Source organism: Hemicordylus capensis, chromosome 8, assembly GCF_027244095.1.
Source record: "Hemicordylus capensis ecotype Gifberg chromosome 8, rHemCap1.1.pri, whole genome shotgun sequence".
Lineage (NCBI taxonomy): Eukaryota > Metazoa > Chordata > Lepidosauria > Squamata > Cordylidae > Hemicordylus > Hemicordylus capensis.
The window spans coordinates 22,180,788-22,202,005 of record NC_069664.1 but is presented as its reverse complement, the minus strand read 5'-3'; the positions used below and the strand labels follow the sequence as shown (position 1 = coordinate 22,202,005).

At 45.6% G+C, this 21,218-nt stretch overlaps 1 protein-coding gene across 3 annotated transcripts in view; it reads left to right on the top strand.

Annotated features, from left to right (window-relative positions):
- Positions 1–4,243: 4,243 nt before the first annotated feature.
- The window catches only part of ETS1 (ETS proto-oncogene 1, transcription factor), a 75,751-nt gene continuing 58,776 nt past the window's right edge, over positions 4,244–21,218 (top strand). For 2 of the 3 annotated variants that reach the window (XM_053269940.1, XM_053269938.1), the window contains exon 1: positions 4,244–4,697. In XM_053269940.1, coding sequence (XP_053125915.1) covers positions 4,616–4,697 — 82 coding nt within the window. In that variant the 5' untranslated portion in view covers positions 4,244–4,615. Of the gene's footprint in view, positions 4,698–19,821; positions 19,892–21,218 lie in introns of those variants that run through there. The other variant, XM_053269941.1, reaches the window with a different exon arrangement.

Sequence of the window (21,218 nt, the reverse complement as noted above, 5' to 3'; positions counted from 1 at the left end):
AAGGCGCCCCTTTGCTCTTTTAGCAGGGGTAGTACAGCCATACATAAATACAGACATGCAGACATCGATACAGACATTTAGCAGGTGGTGTTTTGTTTTGTTTTTAAAAATTCCCTGGACATTAGGAAAAGCTTCACCTGCTAAAGTATGTATGTCAGGCTACTCTTAAAGACAGAGCAGCAGGCCAAGTAAGAAATGCAACAACCCCAATCACTATGGTCTCTTCCATACATGTGAGTCAGTCTGTCTGCCACCTACTCCTCCTGTTCTTATATGGGTGAAAGTTATACCATCCGAAAGCTGAGAAGGAGGGGAAGGTACGAGACGATGCTTGGGGAAACTCATTTTTCACCTGGTGGGTGGGGATGGGGCCATACATCAGGGGTAGAGCACCTTCTTTGCATGCAGAAGGTGTTACGGTTCAGTGTGAACTGATACCATTGGAATACATGATTTGGGGACTGAAAATGAAATAGTGAAATGGGCATTCTGATTTGACAGTAAATCTGACCCTTTCACATGGGCAACACGCCTCTCAATGGTATTGTTCACAGGTGGCCAACCTGATGCTCTCCATCTGATTTCAAACTACAACTCCCATCACTGCCAACCAGAACCACTCACTGCTGTGAATGATGGGAGTTGTTGTCCAAAACCAGCAGGCCAACCTCGGTTTGACCATCCCTGCTATAGTTAATGAGTGATGAATACACATGTGTGAAGCCAGCCATACTAGCAATAAGAAATGCACTAAAATCTTTCAGGATATAACAAAGGTTTCGTCAGCAAGAGAACCACAAAAAGCAGGTTGCTAATGACGTCCCCACTGTCTCCTCCTCCTCCTCCTCCTCCTCCTTTTCTAAATGATGCCGGTAAATGGTCTTCTGTGAGTCATACACTCCTATCTGTGCTCTGCCGTTTGTGGTCTGGTCTCTTTGCTATCTAAGTAACAATAAAATATTTTATGTGCACCCCAAGACTCCCCCCCTCCCCCCAGTGACCCATGCTTCAGTTGTGTTCATAAGGTGCCAGGGTGATCCAGATTTCACCTATTTTGCAATCCTGAGGTCCCAAGCTAGTCTCAGAAATGACGAATCCAGAGTCTGTTTTAGCACTGAATGCTTTGCCCTCCTAGTAAAGTATATGGGAGGAAATAAGAACATAAGGACATAAGAACAGCCCTGCTGGATCAGGCCCAAGGCCCATCTAGTCCAGTTTCCTGTTTCACACAGTGGCCCACCAGATGCCTCTGGAAGCTACAGGCAGGAGTTGAGGGCATGCCCTTTCTCCTCCTGTTACTCCCCTGCAACTGGTACTCAGAGGCATCCTGCCTTTGAGGCTGGAGGTGGCCTATGGCTCCAGCCTACGGCTACTAGTCAAGTAGCCGTTGATAGACCTCTCCTCCATGAAGTTATCCAAACCCCTCTTCAAGCCGTCCAGGTTGTTGGCTGTCACCAAATCCTGTGGCAGAGAATTCCACAAGTGGATTATGTGTTGTGTGGAAAAGTACTTCCGTTTGTTGGTCCTAGATTTCCCGGCAATCAATTTCATGGGATGACCCCTGGTTCTAGTGTTACGTAAGAGGGAGAAGAATTTCTCTCTATCCACTTTCTCCACACCATGCATGATTTTATAGACCTCTATCATGTCTCCCCACAGTTGTCTTTTTTCTAAACTAAAGAGCCCCAGGTGTTGTAGCCTTGCCTCATAGGAAAGGTGCTCCAGGCCCATGACCATCTTGGTTGCCCTCTTCTGCATCTTTTCCAGTTCTACAATGTCCTTCTTTAGATGTGATGACCAGAATTGTACGCAGTACTCCAGGTGTGGTCGCACCATAGTGGGTATTTGGAACTTGGGGGGGGGGGTAACATATTGATCTGAGATGCACTTCATATATATTTGACTTTCTTTGGATTAAACGCATTGTGAATACCTGCAGGCTTTCTCTCATCACTGTCACGTTGTTCTCAGAACACCCACATGGAGTTATTTATGTATTTATTTTTACACTGATATCTTCCTCTAAGAAGCCCAGAGTACGTGATTAGGGGGAATTGTATGATGAAGGGTAGGATCTGTAATACTTCTGGAAAATAGTAAGTTTAACTCAAGGAGACACCTTTTAAAGTGGTGATTCTCTTTATTTAGCAGAGGCATAGCAACTGGCCCTATCCAACCCCAGCACAACATCCCTCCAGTGGCTGTTGCTGGTGTCTACCTTATGTTTCTTTTTAGATTGTGAGTCCTTTAGGGACAGGAGCCCATCTTATATATTTATTCTTTATTTTTCTGTGTAAACAACTTTGAGGACTTGGGTTGATGAGCAGTATATAAATATTAGTAGTAGATGTAAAACTCAGAGTGTGAGCTAAAAGGTCACTGGTTCGAATCTCTCCTTAGCCATAAACTGACTAGCTAGACTAGAAAGATTCTCTTCTCTGAGCCTCGGCCTTCCTTCCACACATCTGCAGTATAGACATAATGCTGGTTAACTTTGAGATTGGAATTCAACTTTGAGAGTTTTTCTAGGATAATCCATGAAATAAAGGGTAGCCAAAGTGGCTGGCCTCCACCGGGAGCAAGGACAGTATGCGGTTTCCCCATCAGTTTTCTCACAACAGCCCTGTGAGGTAGCTTATGCAAGATGGTGACTGGACCAGGTCACCCAGCAAGTCTGATGACTGAGTGGGGATTTAAATCCAGGCTTGGCTAGTCATCATTTCCCAGGCTAACTGTGAGCTCTCAGCAACCTCCAAATGTCCTATCAGGCAGCAGGCACTGCATAAAATAACCAACAGAGAGTTTGCCTAGGCTCTCAGCTGTCTGGGCATGGGAGAGGCGAGTTCACTCTGGGCTCCTCCAGAGCCATGGGGCTTTGGCGGCCCTTTTCATTGGTGGCCTGGGTTCTTTGAACCCATTGGCACAATGGTGGCTACACCCCTGGCTCGCAGGGACTTTGGGGTAAATTTTGGCTGACATGTGAACACACACCTCCATTCTGGAAGAGATGCAAACTAAAAGCGGGGTGGGAAAAGCTTCCTGGTGAAGCTGCCAGCAATTGAACCCAGGAACCTATGCATGCAAAGCAGATGTTCTGCCATTGAGCTGTGGCCCCATCCCCATCCCTTTAATAACTGACTTTTTACTCATGTTTCAAAATCACCTTTCAAAATTGATCCATAAGAAATGGACTGAAAATGCACTGAGCTCGTGAATGCTCTCTTTAAGTGGCAATTTATTATGGCTGAAAAAGAAGAGGGAAAATCATTATTAAAATTGTGATGACCTTACTTGCTAACAGGATCATGAAAAAGCACATTAAGGTTGCAGTCTCAAGGTCACATACATCATCATCATCATCATTATTAATAATTTGATTTCTATAACTAAAATGGATCTAGTAGATTATGGATCCTAATCCTAATCCAGTAGATTAGTGATGTCTTTAACCACCTCTTGGTGGCCACAATTACAGCAATAACAGATTGGTTTTCCTTTTGTCAGGGCATACTTAACGGTGGAGTCTTGCTTAGCACATTTGTATTCAATTCTTTTATTAAGGAGCATACATGAGTGGCATACAGGGGCGTAACTACCCTTAGGCAAGGGGAGGCAGTCGTCTTGGGGCCCCACTGCCTCGAGGGGCCCGCCAGAGGCACATCACATGACTCCCCACCCGCCCATGTTGCACCCCCTATGAATTATGTTGAGTCTCTTGGAGATCGGCAGGAGCAGAGAGTAAAAAAAAAAAACTAGATTGTGAAGTGTGTTTGTGTGTGTATATCAGTGAGGGGCCCATTTTAAAATCTTGTCTCTGGGCCCCCTCCAACCTTGCTACGCCCCTGGTGGCATACATGGATTTATCATGACAACAACCCTGTGAAGTACATTAAGATGAGGCACAGTGGATTAACTAGTGTAAAGGTGTGATCGCCTGGTATGTCGCCCAGCGAGGGCATCTTCCCCGACTGCTGCGGCTCTCTTTGCCATTCTCAGAGGCAGCGGGAACAGAACCCGAGGATGCCCCACGTGGAGGGCCATCACACCGGTGCCCTCCTTTCTTTCCAAGCGGGCAGCCGGCGGCGGGTCGTGGTGGGGCTCTCTTTGAAGCAGGCCGTTGGGGCGGAGGAAGGCAGGCAGGCAGGCACGTCCCACCCCCGGCCTCTGTCACCGAGCAGAGGCCGGCCCACGATCTCCCTCCTCCCTTGCTCCAGCCCAGAACTCCTCACCCTGTAACCGCTTCTGGGCTGGGAGGGGGGGCAGCCCCAGCGCGCACAGGCGATCCGCACAAGGAACGCCCTAGAAGAAAGAAAGAAAGAAAGAAGGGGACGCGGAAGGGAGAGAGAGAGAGAGAGAGAGAGACGGAGCCCATCGGGCCGCGTTGGAGGAGGAGGAGGAGGAGGAGGAAAAGAGGGGGAACGCGAAAGGAGGAAGGGGAGGACTCGCGCTTCTCCGAGCGCCCCGCTTGGCTGGAAGGAAAGGCGCCGGCGGGGGGAGCGCTTTCCCGGCACAGGGCCCCCCCAGGAGCCACCCAGGCAGGTCCTTCTCCGCCGTTCCCGGGCACTGGCCCTTTCCCGTTCCCGATCCTGACGGAGGCATCCTTTGTGAGGCCATCATGAAGGCGGCGGTGGACCTGAAGCCCACCCTGACCATCATCAAGACGGAGAAAGTCGATGTGGATCTGTTCCCTTCCCCGGGTAAGGCGCCGCGCTCGCCTCCCTCTGCCTCTCGCTGCCGAGTTGGGAGGGGCGGCGGGCGCTGAGCGGGTGTCAAGGCTCCTGCCTCCTGACTGAGCGCCCCACCCGCTCAGCCCCGCTTGGTTCTTGCGGGGATCGGGGTGTGTGTATGTCTACCTCTATATCCGGGTCTGTCAATTTCACCCACGGCGTCTCGTCAATTTCATCGGAGCCCAGTTCTCTGAACTTCAGGGTCTTCTGATGCCTGCTCTGTGACCCGCCCCCGCTTCATTTCACCCTTCATCTGTGACCCCCCCTTTTCTTGATTGATCTGTAACCCCCTTTTTTCTTGATTGATCTGTGGAAAACCACCCCCCCCGCCCCCTTTCTTTTCTTGCGGTAAACTCGAGTTATACTACAGTACTTGGGCTCGTACATGTATGGATGACTATATTGCAACTTTGCTTTCCAATCGCTCCCAGCCACACCAGACCCTCTTTAGAAAGAGATCTGTGTGAGGGAGTCTAGCCGGTTGATAGCACGGTCAGGTGTAGGAATTAGGGTTTGTAGAGATGGCATGAGCCTCTTGCTCGCTGTGGGGGTGTCATCCTCTAGAATCCTTTCCCCTGGGGAAGATCCTGCTCAAGTCTTTATGCTCTTGCCTTTGGGTGTGATTGATTCTCTCTTCTTCCTCGCCTTATGTGCACAGCTGTGAGCTGTACTTGCGGAGTGTGGGTGAGGGAAGTAATGGATCTGGCTCTGTGAGCTTGTGTGGGCTGAAAGTAACTTGCCTCCCGTCCCTTTCCCAGCTCACAAATTGCACACACTTTTTGTTATTCTTATTATTGCAACTGGGATCTGCTGATAGCAGCACATTCTCCATCCCCTGGATAATAAACTGGCTATGCCAAGGAAGAAAATTTAGGGAAAACTAGTGTGTGTGTATTGACAGTAGAACTATGCCACCCATGGATAAGTTTGCAGACTTTCTCATTTCTTTTGCAAAGATCAATTCGTTCCAAAAAGTGGTTCCTTTCACCTCACACTTTCTTGTCTGTTTTTCTTCTGAAGGGGCAGTGTGGTACAGTGGGTAATGTACAGGTTCTAATCCTTCCTCAGCCATCAAAGTCAGGAAAGTAGCCATCTCTTAGCACCAAGAAATAGGAGGAAAGGTTGGGTAAACATTTGAAAAGTACATACACAGATATTTGGAATAGAGGAAGAAAGCCTCATTTCCAAGTAATCTGGGAGATTGGATGATGACTACAGTACTTTCATTATCTTTTTTTTTTAAAAGGCAGTACCCTTAAGAAATAATATTTTGTTTTAAACTTGCTGTTTTGTCCTATCCAGCAGCATAGGGGTTTGTTTGTTTGTTTTTATTTTAAATGTGGTGGTGTTTTAAAGGAAGAATATCCTTTGTAGATAATAACAATTTTATTTTTGGTACACTTTCCTCCATTAAGAATGTGTTTAACATCAGTTTTGTGTTCTCCTGAGACTTCAATATTACATTTGTGTTAAGTTTTAAATATCTCAACAAAGATTGTTATCATGACACCAGAGTGCTGTTATGGGCTGTCCCCCCAACTCGAAGAACTGGGGAAATTGTATGATGGGGGCAGGGGGGCGTTGTCTGATGTTATCTTGACAGATGGTTTCAGTAATGAGTTGCTATGTTACCGTTACCATCATTAACTTTAGTAACTTTTGTCTGTGGTTTTATCATTAAACTCAGTCTGGAAATATAGTGGGGAGGCATATAATCTAACCTCATATGACTTCAGAGCCTGCCCCAAAGGCGAAGCATTCAGCATTTTGCTGTGTGTGTGTGTGTGTGTGTGTGTGTGTGTTTTTGCTGTGATGCTCTTCAACACACAAAGAAAACTGCACTGTCTCTGTGTGTGTGTGGCGGGGGGGGGAACACTGCCGTGATTACTGCAGCTGGACAAGAATTTCTGTTCAGGTGTATTTTTATACAGTGCACCTTTTATTTATTTATTTAGTTTAAAACTGGGTGGTGTGTGTGTGTATTTTGCAATTCTTGGTGCTAAGTTTTCAAGTTCCTAGGAATGGCAATCTTCTGGTTTCTGATTGTGCCTGTTGATGTTATTTTTGAGTTAGATGTACACAGGAAAAGATGTGACAGCTAGAACTCCAACTAGTGCTTGGTCTGTGGATTGATTCCCAAGCCAAACTTTATCATAGGAACATAAGAAGCTGTCTTATGAGTCAGATCATTGGTCCACCTCGCTCAGTATTGCCTACACTGACTGGCAGCGGCTCTCCGAGGTTCGAGGCAGGAGTCTTTCCCAGCCCTACCTGGAGATGCTGCCAAGGAGTGAACTTGGGTCTTTCTTCATGAAAAACAGAGGCTCTTCTACTGAGCTGGGGGGGGGAGGGCTCCCCCTCCCCATCAAGAAATGCAGAAAGTAAATATGCAAAGGTCCTGGCTGCTTTTAAAAACACACATATCAAAACACCTGGATAATCATCTGCTGTGAGATTATTCACTTCACACAGCTCTGGGTGACAATTCTGAATGGAGAATCATCATCTGAATGGGGATAAGCTCAGTTGTAGGGCATCTGACTTGCATGCAGAATGCCCCAGATTCAATCTCTGGCAGCTTCTCCAGGTAGGGCTGGGAAAGGCCCCTCCTTGAAACCTCAGAGTGCTGCTGCCAGTCAATGTAGACAATACTGAGCTTAATGAACCACCGGTCGGACTCAGTAAAAGGCACCTATGAATCTAAAATGTATTAAAGGAGATGAGAGCTGGTCTTGTGGCAGCAAGCATGACTTGTCCCCATAGCTAAGCAGGGTCTGCCCTGGTTGCATCTGAAAGGGAGACTAGAAGTGTGAGCACTGTAGGATATTCCCCTCAGGGGATGGAGCTGCTCTGGGAAGAGCAGAAGGTTCCAAGTTCCCTCCCAGGCAGCATCTCTAAGATAGGGCTGAGAGAGATTCCTGCCTGCAACCTTGGAGAAGCTGCTGCCAGTCTGTGCAGACAATACTGAGCTAGATAGACCAATGATAGACTCAGTATATGGCAACTTCCTATGTTCCTAAAGGTTGGATAGGTCCCCAACTCCAAATCTGTTTTAAGGCAGTATCTTCCCTATCCAAATCTTCTAGCTAATCTCAAAAGGATGTTTGGAAGCTATTTCAGCATCAGGCAGTTTGACAGTTGCTGCCTTAGATGGCTTTAAGAGAACAGATTCATGAAAGAGAGGTTTGTCAATGGCCAGATATCTATATGGAACCCACATGTTCAGGGCTAGTATGCCACCGAATGCCAGGCTAAATGGGCCATTAAATATCAGATGCTGAACTCAATGTATTCTGGTCCAGATCCAGCCGGACTCTTCATATGGAGGTCTATTGATGGCTTTTCACCATGCGAGCCACGTGAAACCTTCATGTTCAGAGGCAGTATACCACTGAATGCAAGTTGCTGGAAAGTAACAGACAAAGTAACAGACAAAGAGAGCTGTTGCCTTCAGACTCTGCTTGTAGGTTTCCTGGAGACATCTAGCTGACCGCTATGGGAAACAGACGGGAGGACCAGACAGACCTTTTGTCTGATTCAACAGGGTTCTTCTTACATTTTCATGTTCTCACCACAGTCGCAACACCAAAAGGACAAAAGCAGGCTTGCAGAACATACAGAGATCCTAATTCTAGTCACCCTACATGTTGGTCATTTCAGGACCCTGTATGTTCCACATGCAATTCCATGCTACTGCAAAATAATAATTTGAAAAGTATGAACAGCATGCCTGATTATCTGAATGTTAATGGCTGTGCTTCCAGGCATCGGAATATATTATGAAGGCAGAAAGTTCTAAAAACATGGCTGAAGTGCAATGTCAGCAGCAGAAATAAAATTGAGGGAGGAGCACAAAAGGGGCAAAGTGAATTTCTAGGTGGGCAAGCTGTGCCCCACATATTAGATTTCTGAAATCTGTTGGGGGGGCAGGCAGGAGGGGCAGCTACCTTTTCAAGGGGGCACGTACCACCCTTGCCTCCTATGCTGGGGCCAACCTTGCTCCAGAGCAAGTGTGTAAAGCAAAGTCTCTCTGCAGGAAAAAAAACCCCAGAGACTCTCTCTGTTTTGGCTTCAGGCTTAGCGGAGTCTTAAAGCTGGAAGTGAAGGGGTCCCAGCCCCCTCAGCCATCACCTCCCAAAGCTGCTTGCCTTCCTTCAGCCTCTGTTTGCCTTCCAGGCTTCTTCCAGCTGTGTGGCAGGGGATGATGGGGGCTGTAGTTCGACAATATTTCTCCAGTACCACAGCTACTTTTAACAGACAGTTGGCAACCCTAATTCCCAGGTATTGTTGACTACAACTCCCATAACCCCCAGGCAAAGGCCATTGCAGCTGGGGAGATGGGGAATGTATGATTTATATTTATTATTTATTTAATATATTTCTATACCACCCCAAACTTGCATCTCTGGGCGGTTTACAATTACAATGTAGTCAGCAATGTCTGGGAATTCCCATTACAGGGAATACGGATAGAGACATTCCAGAGGAAAAAACATATTCGCTTTTTATTTATTATTACATTTTCCAATGAGTTCAACTCCCATCGTGTGCAGCAATATGAAACCAGAAGCCACCATGTGGACAAACCCTTCAAGTCTGTTATGTGACCAGAACATGGGATGCCACACAGGATCAGACTAATGGCTATTTAGCATTCATCTGCTGGCAGGAATGACGTCTTTCCCTATAAACTTTATTTTTTCTGGAACATCATGGGCTTTTTTCCCCTTTGCAGGAATAACTTCTATCATACCACTGAGCCTTTCAAACCTAGTGCACCAGTGTTACTAAAGCACAATTATTGTACTGTATTTCTACATATGTGTAGTAATATGTAAAGTGGTAGAAGAACATGGGTGTGTGTGAGACCAGCTTTCCTTAAAAACTTCCCTTGCTGGTCACCTGGAGGAGAAATGTTCTGGATCTAGAGAATCTCAGGGAGTGTCTTCTCCTGTATTTATTCTGCCATGTTTTAAGATCTGCTAACAATCCCTTGAAAAGTGTACCACCACTTGGTTTTATGTTATACCTTTTGTGGATGCAAGATTAGCAGCCGTTAGAAGCAGGGCCTTTTGGGTTGTTGCCCCCATACTGTGGAATGCTTCCTCCAAGGAGGTTCCTTGGGCCCCGGTACTTGGCCTCCCTTTGGTCACATGCCAGGGTTTTGAACATGAGACCCTTGTTTACTGACAGGTATCAAGAATGTTTCCTGCTGTTGTTGACCTGTTGATAGTTGAATTGCTTTAGCATTTACTGGCTTTGGGGCTTTTAATACACTGGGCTTTGCCCTTCATGTTGTGTGCTGCTTCAACGCCCAGATAATTAAAAACAATACAAAGCATGACAAGTGGCCTGTGAAAAAACCGTCTAATTCAACAGACTCACAAATATGGCCATCCCAAGCGAGCATCGCCAGGCTCCCACCCTCTGGGTTTTTATGAAATGATTGAAAACCAGAGAAGCTTTTTAGTTCTCTATTCTTTGTCTGTTCCCGTAAGTTTTTAATCTGTAAATCTCATTTTAACTGGGTCTTGTTTTTAACTGAATTGTATTAATTTTGCATTCTTTCCCCCTTCTTTGTAAGCCACTTCAAACAGCACTAGCTGGCCTGGGCACAGAGCATCTGTGCCTCTAGTTCTCCCTCATTCTCGGCCCTTCGTTCTCAGCCCTCCCCCCTCCTCTCCCCCCTCCAATGTTTTTTCTCTCTGGCTGGCCACATTTTCTGTCTGCCCGGCTGCCCGCTGCTTTCTCCCCCCTTCTGCCTCTGCTTTCTCTTCCCCAGCACCGCTTTCTCTCTCCCCTGCCACTGCTGTTTTCTCTCCCACCATCACCGCCTTCTCACCCTCCCGTCGCTTTCTCTCCCCACCTGTTTGCCTGCCTATCTGTTCGCTTGCCCACCCGTTGGCCTTATCTTCTCCGCCACCATTGCTTTCCTCTCCCCCTCCCAGCAGCTCGCACAAACTCTCTCGAGAGCTGCCACACATGGGATTAGCCACGGGTACGTCTGAGAGAATTATAGAGAGAGATTGTATGGGAGGGATATAAATATTTTAAATAAATATTTAGGGAGGAGAGCTGGTCTTGTGGTAGCAAGCATGACTTGTCCTCTTTGCTAAGCTGAGTCTACCCTAGTTGCATATGAATGGGAGATAACATGTGCAAGCACTGTAAAATATTCCCCTTAGGGGATAGGGCCGCTCTGGGAAGAGCATCTGAAGGTTCCAAGTTCCCTCCCTGGCAGTATCTCTAAGATAGGACAAGATTTTTAGGACAAGATTTTTTAAAATTGAAACAATAAACTACCAAAGCATACAGTACGTTGCCAAAGCACAATTATATACAAAGTGGTTGTTTGTACATCATATATCTACAAAGATTTACACACAAGGATTTGGAGACCCACAGGGTTATAAAGTATATGCAGGCAGTACTGTAACTCAGGGATGGGGGATTACAAGGCACATCAGGTAATTGGGGTGGGGGGTGGGGGGGGTGGGGGGGTTACATCCAACGTCCATTTCCATCATTTGTCCCATTGCTGTTTAGAAGAGATACACTTGTCTTTTTGCACATAACCATACAAACTTTTCCAGAAGAGATTTACTGTCTCATCCACGAGAGATTCCTGGCTACAATCTTGGAGAAGCTGCTGCCAGTGTGTGTAGACAATACTGAGTTAGATGGGCCAATGGTCTGACTCAGTATATGGCAGCTTCCTATGTTCCTATAAATACTTCGCATATAGAAAAAGAGTCATTCTTATTTACTTTTCACAGCCCTGTTTGCCCACCAAGCATCACTTAGGTACCCTTTCCCCTTCCCACCAGTGTTCCCTGTAACAGGAATTCCCAGATGTTGCTGGATACAGGTCCCAGCATCCCCAGCTGCCATGGCCTTTGGCTGCCAACGATGGGTGTTGTAGTCAATCACACCTGGGAATCTGTGATGTGATTCCCACCTTCCACTATTACAAACTGCTAACTGGTGGCATCTGCTTGGGGTTGCCAACTTTTCCACTCGTTTTTGCTGCTGTGCTTTTTGCTGTGGCTCCATGACAGCACAAGACAGAGAGAAGTGTTATCACGAGATAACGGCTTCTGATAAAGGCACTGTTCAAGGAGTCACAAGAAAACTTGGCAACCCAAATCGTAGCTATGCACGCACTCTGCAGAAGCATGTTGCCTCCTGACTTGCGAAGCAACTTGCATTAGCTAAACGTAAAAGTCTCTTTTTAAAAAATCAGCTTATTTTTAATACATATATTTTAAAAATATATCAGCTTATCATCTGAGGGAAAGCCAATGCATCCTAAAAATGTTGAAAAAAGGCAGGTTAGGGACAAAATTGGGACGGTGGTTTATAAAGACCGCTCTTCAAAAATAAGTCTGTCCCTGGCAAACAGCTGGAAGATCGTTGCACAGTTATGCTTAAAAAGTTGCAAAGTCATGCTGAAACGTAATTGCTTCCAGCAATGAGAAGTTCAACAGGAATTTGAGTAGAGGGGATGAGTGATGCTATCTTCCAGGTGAACTACAAGGGCTCATGCTGTATGGAGATTTCAGGAACTTGTATGCAGACGTATCAGTTTAAACTTTAACTTCTCACAGTAGTAACACATTGACAAAACGTCTCTGTGGATTGACAAACTGGAGATCAATATTTTTTTCCTTTAAAGTACTGGGTTCTGGGGAATCAGAGACGGTGAATCAGAAGAGAATTCTTTCCTGTCCCTGTCGTGTGCTTAGGTTATGTGAGAGGCCCTTTTCTCCCGGTTCTCTTAAGATCGGTTTCTTTCCAGCATGTTAACAAGCCCATTAAAGTTTAAATCTGATTCTTCCTGTGCAATGGAAGACTGCAGGCGTTTCAAAGTTGACCCAGAGTTCAAATGTTGGCTTCAAGAACCCTAGGACCCAAAATGATTTCCTATCGGGCTTGAGTTCCAGTGGCTTCTGTTTGGGTGGATGAAGTCATGGCATGAGCCAAGGAGGGCATTGTTGTTAATTATCTGGCTTAATCCCTCCCACGCCAGTTCACTTCTGAAATAAGGCTTTAATGAAGTTCACAGTTGCTGCCATTCATAGGGCAACCCTGAAAGCTATCCCTCTCTGAAAGAAACTAAGGAAGGTTCAAGCTGCAAACCACAGAAGGGGAAGATTGAGAATTCAGTCTCCAAAGTCAAATCTGGGGTGGGCTGGGGGTATCCTTATTTAGTTGGGAACTTCTTGTACTGCTTTTCAGCGTGTGCGTATGTGCGTGCACACACAAAGATGGTTAAGAAAGCAGTTTACATAGAAAAATAAATAAGATGGTTTCCTGTCCCCAAAGGGCAAGTAATCTTAAAAATAAGCAAAGTAGGCACCAGTGGTGACATCCACTGAATAGGGGCAGTGGCTAAGTGTCCCTACCCCACTAAATATAAGAGAATCTCCACTTTTAAAAAGTGCCACTTTACTCAGTTATTAACTGACTCCAAACCATTTATCTGATCATCCTTTTCGTCAACCCTTCCAAGGGTCTGTGCAGCCAAAAAACCTTGAATGCATTCATAAGCTTTATACCAGGGATTCTCAACGTTGAGTCCCCAGATGTTATTGGACTTCAACTCCCATAATCCCCAGCCAAAGGCCACTGTGGCTGGGGATTATGGGAGTTGAAGTCCAATAACATCTGGGGGCCCTGCTTTAGACAATCTTGAAAATTATCAGAAGTTAAAATAATATATGTAAATAAATAAGCAAATATATAACCAAGCAGAAGAATGGTGGACCACAACATAGCTTAGTAATAACACGTTTTCCTGGGGAGGCTATACCATTAAAGTGCTGCCTCTGAAAATATTCTGGCCTCCCCAACAGCAGATCTTCCCCTGCTTCGTGGGGTTGAGGTGGGAGAAGGATATGATATGATAGTGGAGCATTGTAGTTTCACAGTGGACCCTTAAATAACAGGCATGATATTTAACTGTGCCCGTTTCACGTCTAGATCAGATGTGACAAGGAAGCACACATGCCACTCCCTTGATTATTATTATTATTATTTTTAAAAAACCAAATGACAACTGCAAGGTATAACCCGTATTTAACCTGTATTTTTAAAGGGGGTTGTCTTAAATTCAGAATTGTCTTCTCTTCGGATAAATAGATACTTCTGAGCTCCTGCTGCAGCTCCAGAAACACTCTGTAAGATCCAAAACATACCACTGACCCTCAGGAGCCTTTTTCTAGTCTTACCGATATCGGAAGGTAAAAAGAGAAAAAAGAGATCAGAGGTAAAAGGAGATTTCTTCTTAATTTGATCACTGCCAAAAAGGCTAGTGGTTCCTTATATGGCTCAGTGTAGCAACATGAAAGGACAGTTTCACAAGGCATCATTAGTGAACTCTCAGCTCCTCTGTGGCCCGGCCATTTCTTTTGACTGTGCTCTCCATCCTTCAGTGTGAAAGCAATCAAGCATCCTAGCCAAATCAGTAGGGGGACTTTGCATATCTAAAGGCCCATCGCCATAAAGGGAAGCATTTGAAGAGTTTGTTCTTGTAGTGGAGTGGCACATCCAATCAGAAAATGCCTGTGGTCTTCTATGGAGGAATTACTGGGTACTAAAATTCTCATTTCTCCTCTGTGTCCAAAAGGGATGCCTTGCGGAGATGGAGGGTATACAATTTTCAGCTCTCCGTTTGTATGGGGAACCCTGTAATCTGTACCATTGCTAAGGGTATTGGGGTGACTAAACTGAAAGCTTGTGAAGGTGGTTGAAGACGATCCGTTAAGCATTGAGCCTACAATGAAGCAGTCCTGTGATCATTTCAGAACAGGCTGAAATTGCAATTTACAGGCAAAAAGCAACTAAGGGACAGGGATTCATGAATGGGAATTCATGAATGATATGAGGCAAAAGGTCAATCAGTCCTCTTCCTGCACTATGGCCCTGATCTGAATCCACCCGCCCACCCCGGCCCCCGCCGTTCCTGCTTTTTGAAAGGATAGGAAATAAATTAGCAGAATTTTGATCATAAACACCATGGGTCATGTGGCCCTCAAACACTTACCATGCCATGGCCAAGTGGTTGAAAGAGGATTGAGTTAAAATTAAGTTCTGAGAACTTAGTTTTTGAGAACTAAGATCCATAATCAAATATTAGGGATGGGGCTATATAGTTCAGTGGTAGGACATCTGCTTTGCTTGCAGAAGGTCCCAGGTTCAATGGCTGGCAGCATCTCCAGGTAGGGCTGGGAGAGACTCCTGCCTGAAACCTTGGAAGAGCCACTGCCAGTCAGTGTGGACAATACTGAGCTAGATGGACCAAGGGCCTGACTCTCAGTATAAGGCAGTTTTCTGAGGAGAGCTGGTCTTGTGTTAGTGAGCATGACTTGTCCCCTTAGCTAAGCAGGGTCCACCATGGTTGCATAGGAATGGGAGACTTGATATGCGAGTACTGTAAAGATATTCCCCACAGGGGATGGAGCCGCTCTGGGAAGAGCATCTAGGTTCCAAGTTCCCCCCCTGGCAGCATCTCCAAGACAGGGCTGAGAGAGACTCCTGCCTGCAACCTTGGAGAAGCTGCTGCCAGACTGTGAAGATAATACTGAGCTAGATGGATCAATGGTCCGACTCGGTATATGGCAACTTCCTATGTTCCTATGCTCCTATTTAAAAGCCAAGAGGGTTTTTCATCCTTTGGGTGAAAGATATACTAGGAAAACCTAACGGCCCTAGAGCAGGGGTCTCAAACTGTGACTCTCCAGCTGATTTTGGACTACAACTCCCGTCATCCCCAGTCACAATGGCCAGTACGCAGGAAGGATGGGAGCTGTAGGCCAACATCTGCAGGAGGACTGCAGTTTGAGACATCAGCCCTACAGGATGTTATCAGCAGTTCAAAACACCTCTTAGCTCTGGGGTGGGCAAACTTAGCTCTCCAGCTGTTTGCTGAACTACAACTCCCATCATCCTCAGCTGCAATTTATTGTGACTGGGATGATGGGAGTGGTAGTTCAGGGCCAAGTTTGCCCATCCCGCCCTAGCTACTGCAGTGCCGATTGGCACTGTTAACCCTGTTTTGCTTCTTATTAAGTTTCTTTTGGGAGATGCTAGTTTGTGCATATGGTCTTGGTAGCTTATTTTCTGTCTCCTCTGCCCACCATAACCTCCAGTTCCATTATAAACTTAGCACTTGTTTCTGAATGGGCTTGAGTTGCATCTTTACTATAATAAGTACAATCTGATCCATTGCAGGAATAAAGCATATTGGATCATATACTGGACCATATCACTCCAGTACTGAGAGATCTACAGTGGCTGCAAATAAGTTTCCGGGCAAAATACAAGGTGCTGGTTATAACCTATAAAGCCCCAAACAGCTTAGGCCCTTGGTACTTAAGAGAATGTCTTCTTCACCATGAGCCACACCGCCCATTGAGATCATCTGGAGAGGTCCGTCTACAGATGCCAATGGCTTGTCTGGTGGCTATTTGGGGACAGGCCTTCTCCATTGCTGCTCCAAGACTTTAGAATGCCCACCATGCCAAAATAAGAGCCTCCCCATCAGTGTTCTTTCTAATTTTTTTCATTTGTGTACGGAATGGGTTTCGGTCTGGGCCGCAGTACATGGGAACATAGGAACATAGGAAGCTGCTATATACTGAGTCAGACCATAGGTCCATCTCGCTCAGTATTGTCTACGCAGACTGGCAGCGGCTTCTCCAAGGTGGCAGGCAGGAGTCTCTCTCAGCCCTATTTTGGAGATGCTTCCAGGGAGGGAACTTGGAATCTAGATGCTCTTCCCAGAGCGGCTCCATCCCCTGAGGGGAATATCTTACAGCACTCGCACTTCTAGTCTCCCTTTCGTATGCAACCAGGGCAGATCCTGCTTAGCTTAAGGAGATAAGTCATGCTTGCTGCCACAAGACAGTATCGAGGCAGTGTGCGCGCTCATATATTCAAAGTGGGACCTTCTTGATCAAACCTGAGCGGGATCTAAAATTAACTGAGCGGACATCAAAAAATGTGTGAGCACACGGACATGTGCACGCCTTAGAGGGAACACTGCTCCCCGTCTCTGACAACTTTTTAAAAAGCAGTCAAGACACATTTGTTCACCTGGGCTTTTAATTAGATATACCATTTTGATAGTTTTAAACATGGTTTTAAATTTAAAATTATTGTGGTTTTATCTTTTTTATTTTGTTGTAATTTGTATTTTGAGGCGGGATAGAAATATGTGGAAGGAAGGAAGGAAGGATCCTATTAACAAAAAATAGATAAGTCTTCTGGCCAATGTATTAGCATACTTCCGAAGCCAATATTGAGCAGCCTGTTGCAGAAGAAATGAATATAGCACAAGACAGGCAGAAAAAGTATTTTCACTAATATGTAAGGGTGGGCACAGACCTTTGATGTTGTGGAAGGAGGTAAAATATCACTTTATGTGGGAATGGGACTAACTCAGTGGTAGACCACCAGTTTTTAGGGATGTGCACAAAACCAGTTTGCCCTGTTTGGTTCAAATTAGAACCGGGTTCAAACTGGGAGGGGGAGATTCGGTTTTGGTTTTGTTCAAACCCCCCCCCCCCCAGTTCGGTTCAAATTCGAACCAGCAGCTCGAACCTAATGGCTGGTTCAGTTTGAATTCGAACCATTGAACCAAACTGGTTCGAATTTGAACCAGTTTGCACATCCCTGTCAGTTTTGCATGCAGAAGGTCCGAGTTTCACTCCCTGGCAGCATCTCCAGGTAGGGCTGGGAAAGACTCCTGCCTGCAGGCTTGGAATGCTGCTGGCAGTCATGTAGGCAATACTGAGCTAGATGGACCAATGGTCTGACTCAGCAGACAGCAGATTCCTATCTTCCATAATAATTCTTCCTAAGCATCACAGCTCATTTTCAATTTGTAGTCAGTTTTTGAGTATATAATAATGGCATGGGGGAATGTGCTTCCTCAAAGTGTGGGTACTGCAAGTTCCATCTCCCCTGCCAAGACACTCCCTACCATGTTTCCTTGGCTTTGCATGCACAAGTTCCCAGGTTCAATCCCTGGCATCTTCAGGTAGGGCTCAGAGTGGGAGAGACTCCTGCCTGAAACCTTGGAGAGCTGCTGCCAGTCAGTGTAGAGTCTGGAATTAAGGCAGTGTAGAGTCTGGAATTAAATGCATGGAAGATATGGACAGGTAGAAATTCAATGCTAGTAAGCTTTTGTCCTTTTCTCTGGGACAATTGATTTTGGGGGGTTGTTGGACAGTTGTTAAAAGTAGGGAGCTTTGGGTGGGGTGGAGGATAGGAGGGTGACAATCCTACTTGAAACTGGATTCTTATTTTATTTTTTAGCATAGGCTCTTGTGGGTCTGTTGTAATCTTGAGAATGTCTGCTTTCATTCTTTTCAAAGCAAAACCAGGTTTCTTGACTTCGTAACTGAACTCTTAGAAGTGAGTGGGCCGCATCTGCTCTTGACTCCACAAAGAGCTTCAGCTCTACTGGCAATTTAAATAGCAGTTTCACGTGCAAAGTAGGTAGCTGTTTGCAGCTGTGGTTTCTTCTCCTCTATGCTGCTTTTGCAGCTTTGAAGTGAGCTGCTGAATGCACAGACGTTTCTGTTTTCTTTGCTCCTTTGAAAAGCAGGCCTGTGCAATTGGTGAACAGAGAGATGGACAATGTTTGAAGTAGCCTCTGCTCCTGTGTCTTAAGAGCCCTTTGATCTGCAGCCCTTAGCAGGCATGAAGGCTTCTCTCCATGTCGTGAAATCATCACTTGCAGATTTCTGCAGATTCAGCTGCTAGAAAGGCAGAAGAGCAGGCCAGACTGGGCTTTTTCCTAATCAGTTGGCAACCCCAGCCACCCGTCAGGCTGGGCATCGTTCCAGCCTCTCCAGGGTGGGATAAATCTCCCAGTTGGCTGCAAAAAGAAGGGGACTTCTGGAAGGTCCGTGAAGGCTGTGTACACTTCCTTAGGGCCTTTTTAAAAATCTCATGCATGCGACCAGTACTTTTCATTGTTGTGTAGGAAAGAAAACTTTCAGCTGAACAGTTTTTAATAATCCTGGCTGCACCTGCAGCTGTCAAAATTCCTTCTCCTGCATGGCTATTAACGGTGTGAGAGAAGCCCCTTCATTTGTTCCATCTGCACCACTCCACATCTGGATTCAGCAGCCTGAAGAACATCCCCAGGCTGAAACAATAGCCTTTCATGACTGTTCTCGGTATTACATTGTATCATGGGATTCTATTCACCCTGTAATCACTGTCAAGCTGATCTTCATTTAATTGCCACGGATATATGTGTGTGTGTAAAAGAGAGAGATTCTCAATGTTGGATCCCCAGATGATATTGGACTTCAGCTCCCATAATCCCCAGCCCCAGTGGCCTTTAGTTGGGGATTATGGGAGTTGAAGTCCAATAATATCTGGGGACCCAACATTGAGAATCTCTGCTCTAGCAGCTCCTCAACAGCTGTTTGATCTAAGCAGTTCTTCGCAGGAGATAGCCCCCCCCTGTTCACACATTACAATAACATGCATACATTCTGCGTAGAGTATACACAACAATTGATCTCTACCTAAGAACAGTTTGTCTCCTGTTATGTAAGCAGCAGTGCATGCAATCTGTGCTTTATAGGCTGCATGTAAAATCTAGTCGTCTTCATGCGGAACTTCTAAGCTGAATGAATGTGCCGTCACTTACATGGAAGTGAAACTAGGCATACAGAGGCCTTCATGTTAGTACATATAACATATGCCTCCCCTTAATGTTCAGCCCCATGCCATGACCATTGTAATCTGATGATTTTTGCATAACAAGCCTCTCTTGGTTTCTATCTGTTTAGGGCTTAAAAATAAAATAAAATTGCAAAGCCTTTCAGTTGGTTTTCTTCTGAGGTGTGTATACGGTACGTTTTTGATTTTCCTACGCCTCTTGGAGTTTTAATCTGATGGAAAGGGGGAATACAAATCTTTCAAATAAAGTTTCACACACACTTTCAGAATTCCGTGCAAAAATCATGAGGCTCGAAATCATGCCATATATGAGATTCACTGCATTAGTTCTCTTCCCTGTTTTTAATTTAAAGTAGCTGCTGCTGCTGCTGCTACTACTACTACAGTGAATATTTAAAGGTGCAGCTGTGGTGGTGGTGGGGACTCATACAGATGGTGGCAGAAAAGAGAGATTTAATCAGGTAATTCAAAAGCATCAGCCATCTTATTCATCTGTCTAATTCAGTTTTCTTCTCTTTTCCTATGTAAGCTGCTCTGAGAACATTTTGTTGTTGTTGAAAAGTGGTAAATAACTATTCCGCATGATGATGATGAAGCCATTCACTGAGCACAGAGGCACCTTACCTTTCAAGGTGGAGATTCTCTTTTCACCCCCGGGGGTTGGGGTTACGGTTACCTTTCTATTGCTGGGGTCAACTTTGTTTCTTTTTAGATTGTGAGCCCATTGGGAATCACCTTAATTAATTAATTAATCCCCCCCCCCATGCAAACTGTCTTGAGAAACTTTTTGGGTGTGTGTGTGGGGGGTGGTGAAAAATGTAATATAAATATTCATAGCATCAGCTATTTGTTTCAGGAGAGAAGCTGCTATGGCTGCTAACATCAGTTTCCCTACCAAATAGGGCTGCCCTATGGAAGAGAAGGCAGATCTCTAGTACCTTTTAATACATGCTCAGAAGAGGGGATTTCCACAGGTGCAGCTTTTCTTTCCCCTGTATCGCCTGAAATGTCTTCTTTCCCAAACTGCACCTACTGAAATCCTCCCTTCTGTCCATTTCTTCTAGGGGAGGACTCGTTGGTGTTGTGGTACCAAGCATGACTTGTCCCATTTGCTAAGCAGGGTCTGCGTTCATTTGCATTTGCATGGGAGACTAGCAGTGTGAGCACTGTAAGATATTTACCCCTTAGGGGATGGGGCTGCTCTGGGAAGAGCATGGGAAGAGAGCTGGTCTTGTGGTAGCAAGCATGACTTGTCCCCTTAAGCTAAGCAGGATCCACCCTGGTTGCATACAAAAGGGAGACTAGAAGTGTGAGCGCTGTAAGACACTCCCCTTAGAAGATGGAGTTGCTCTGGGAAGAGCATCTAGGCTCCAAGTTCCTTCCCTGGCAGCATCTCTAAGGTAGGGCTGAGAGAGATTCCTGCCTGCAATCTTGGAGATGCCGCTGCCAGTCTGGGTAGACAGTACTAAGCAAGATGGACCAAAGGTCTGACTTGGTATAAGGCAGCTTCCTATGTTCCTATGACCTCTTTTCCACATGGCAGCCCTACTCCCAAACAGTAGTTTCTGGGGTGGCAATGTTAATCTCAATTGTAGCGGAGCGGAGGATTAACCCTGCCCCACTATGGCTAGTCTGGATCAGGCTTCCTATTTTATAAAAATGGGAAAGGAATTACACATTTAACATCATGTGCGTTTTCACCCATAATTTCACATTCAATCTCATTTCACACGCTCGGGCCCTCCTCCAGCAAAAAAAAAAAAAAAAAAAAAAGCTGCTTCTTGCCGC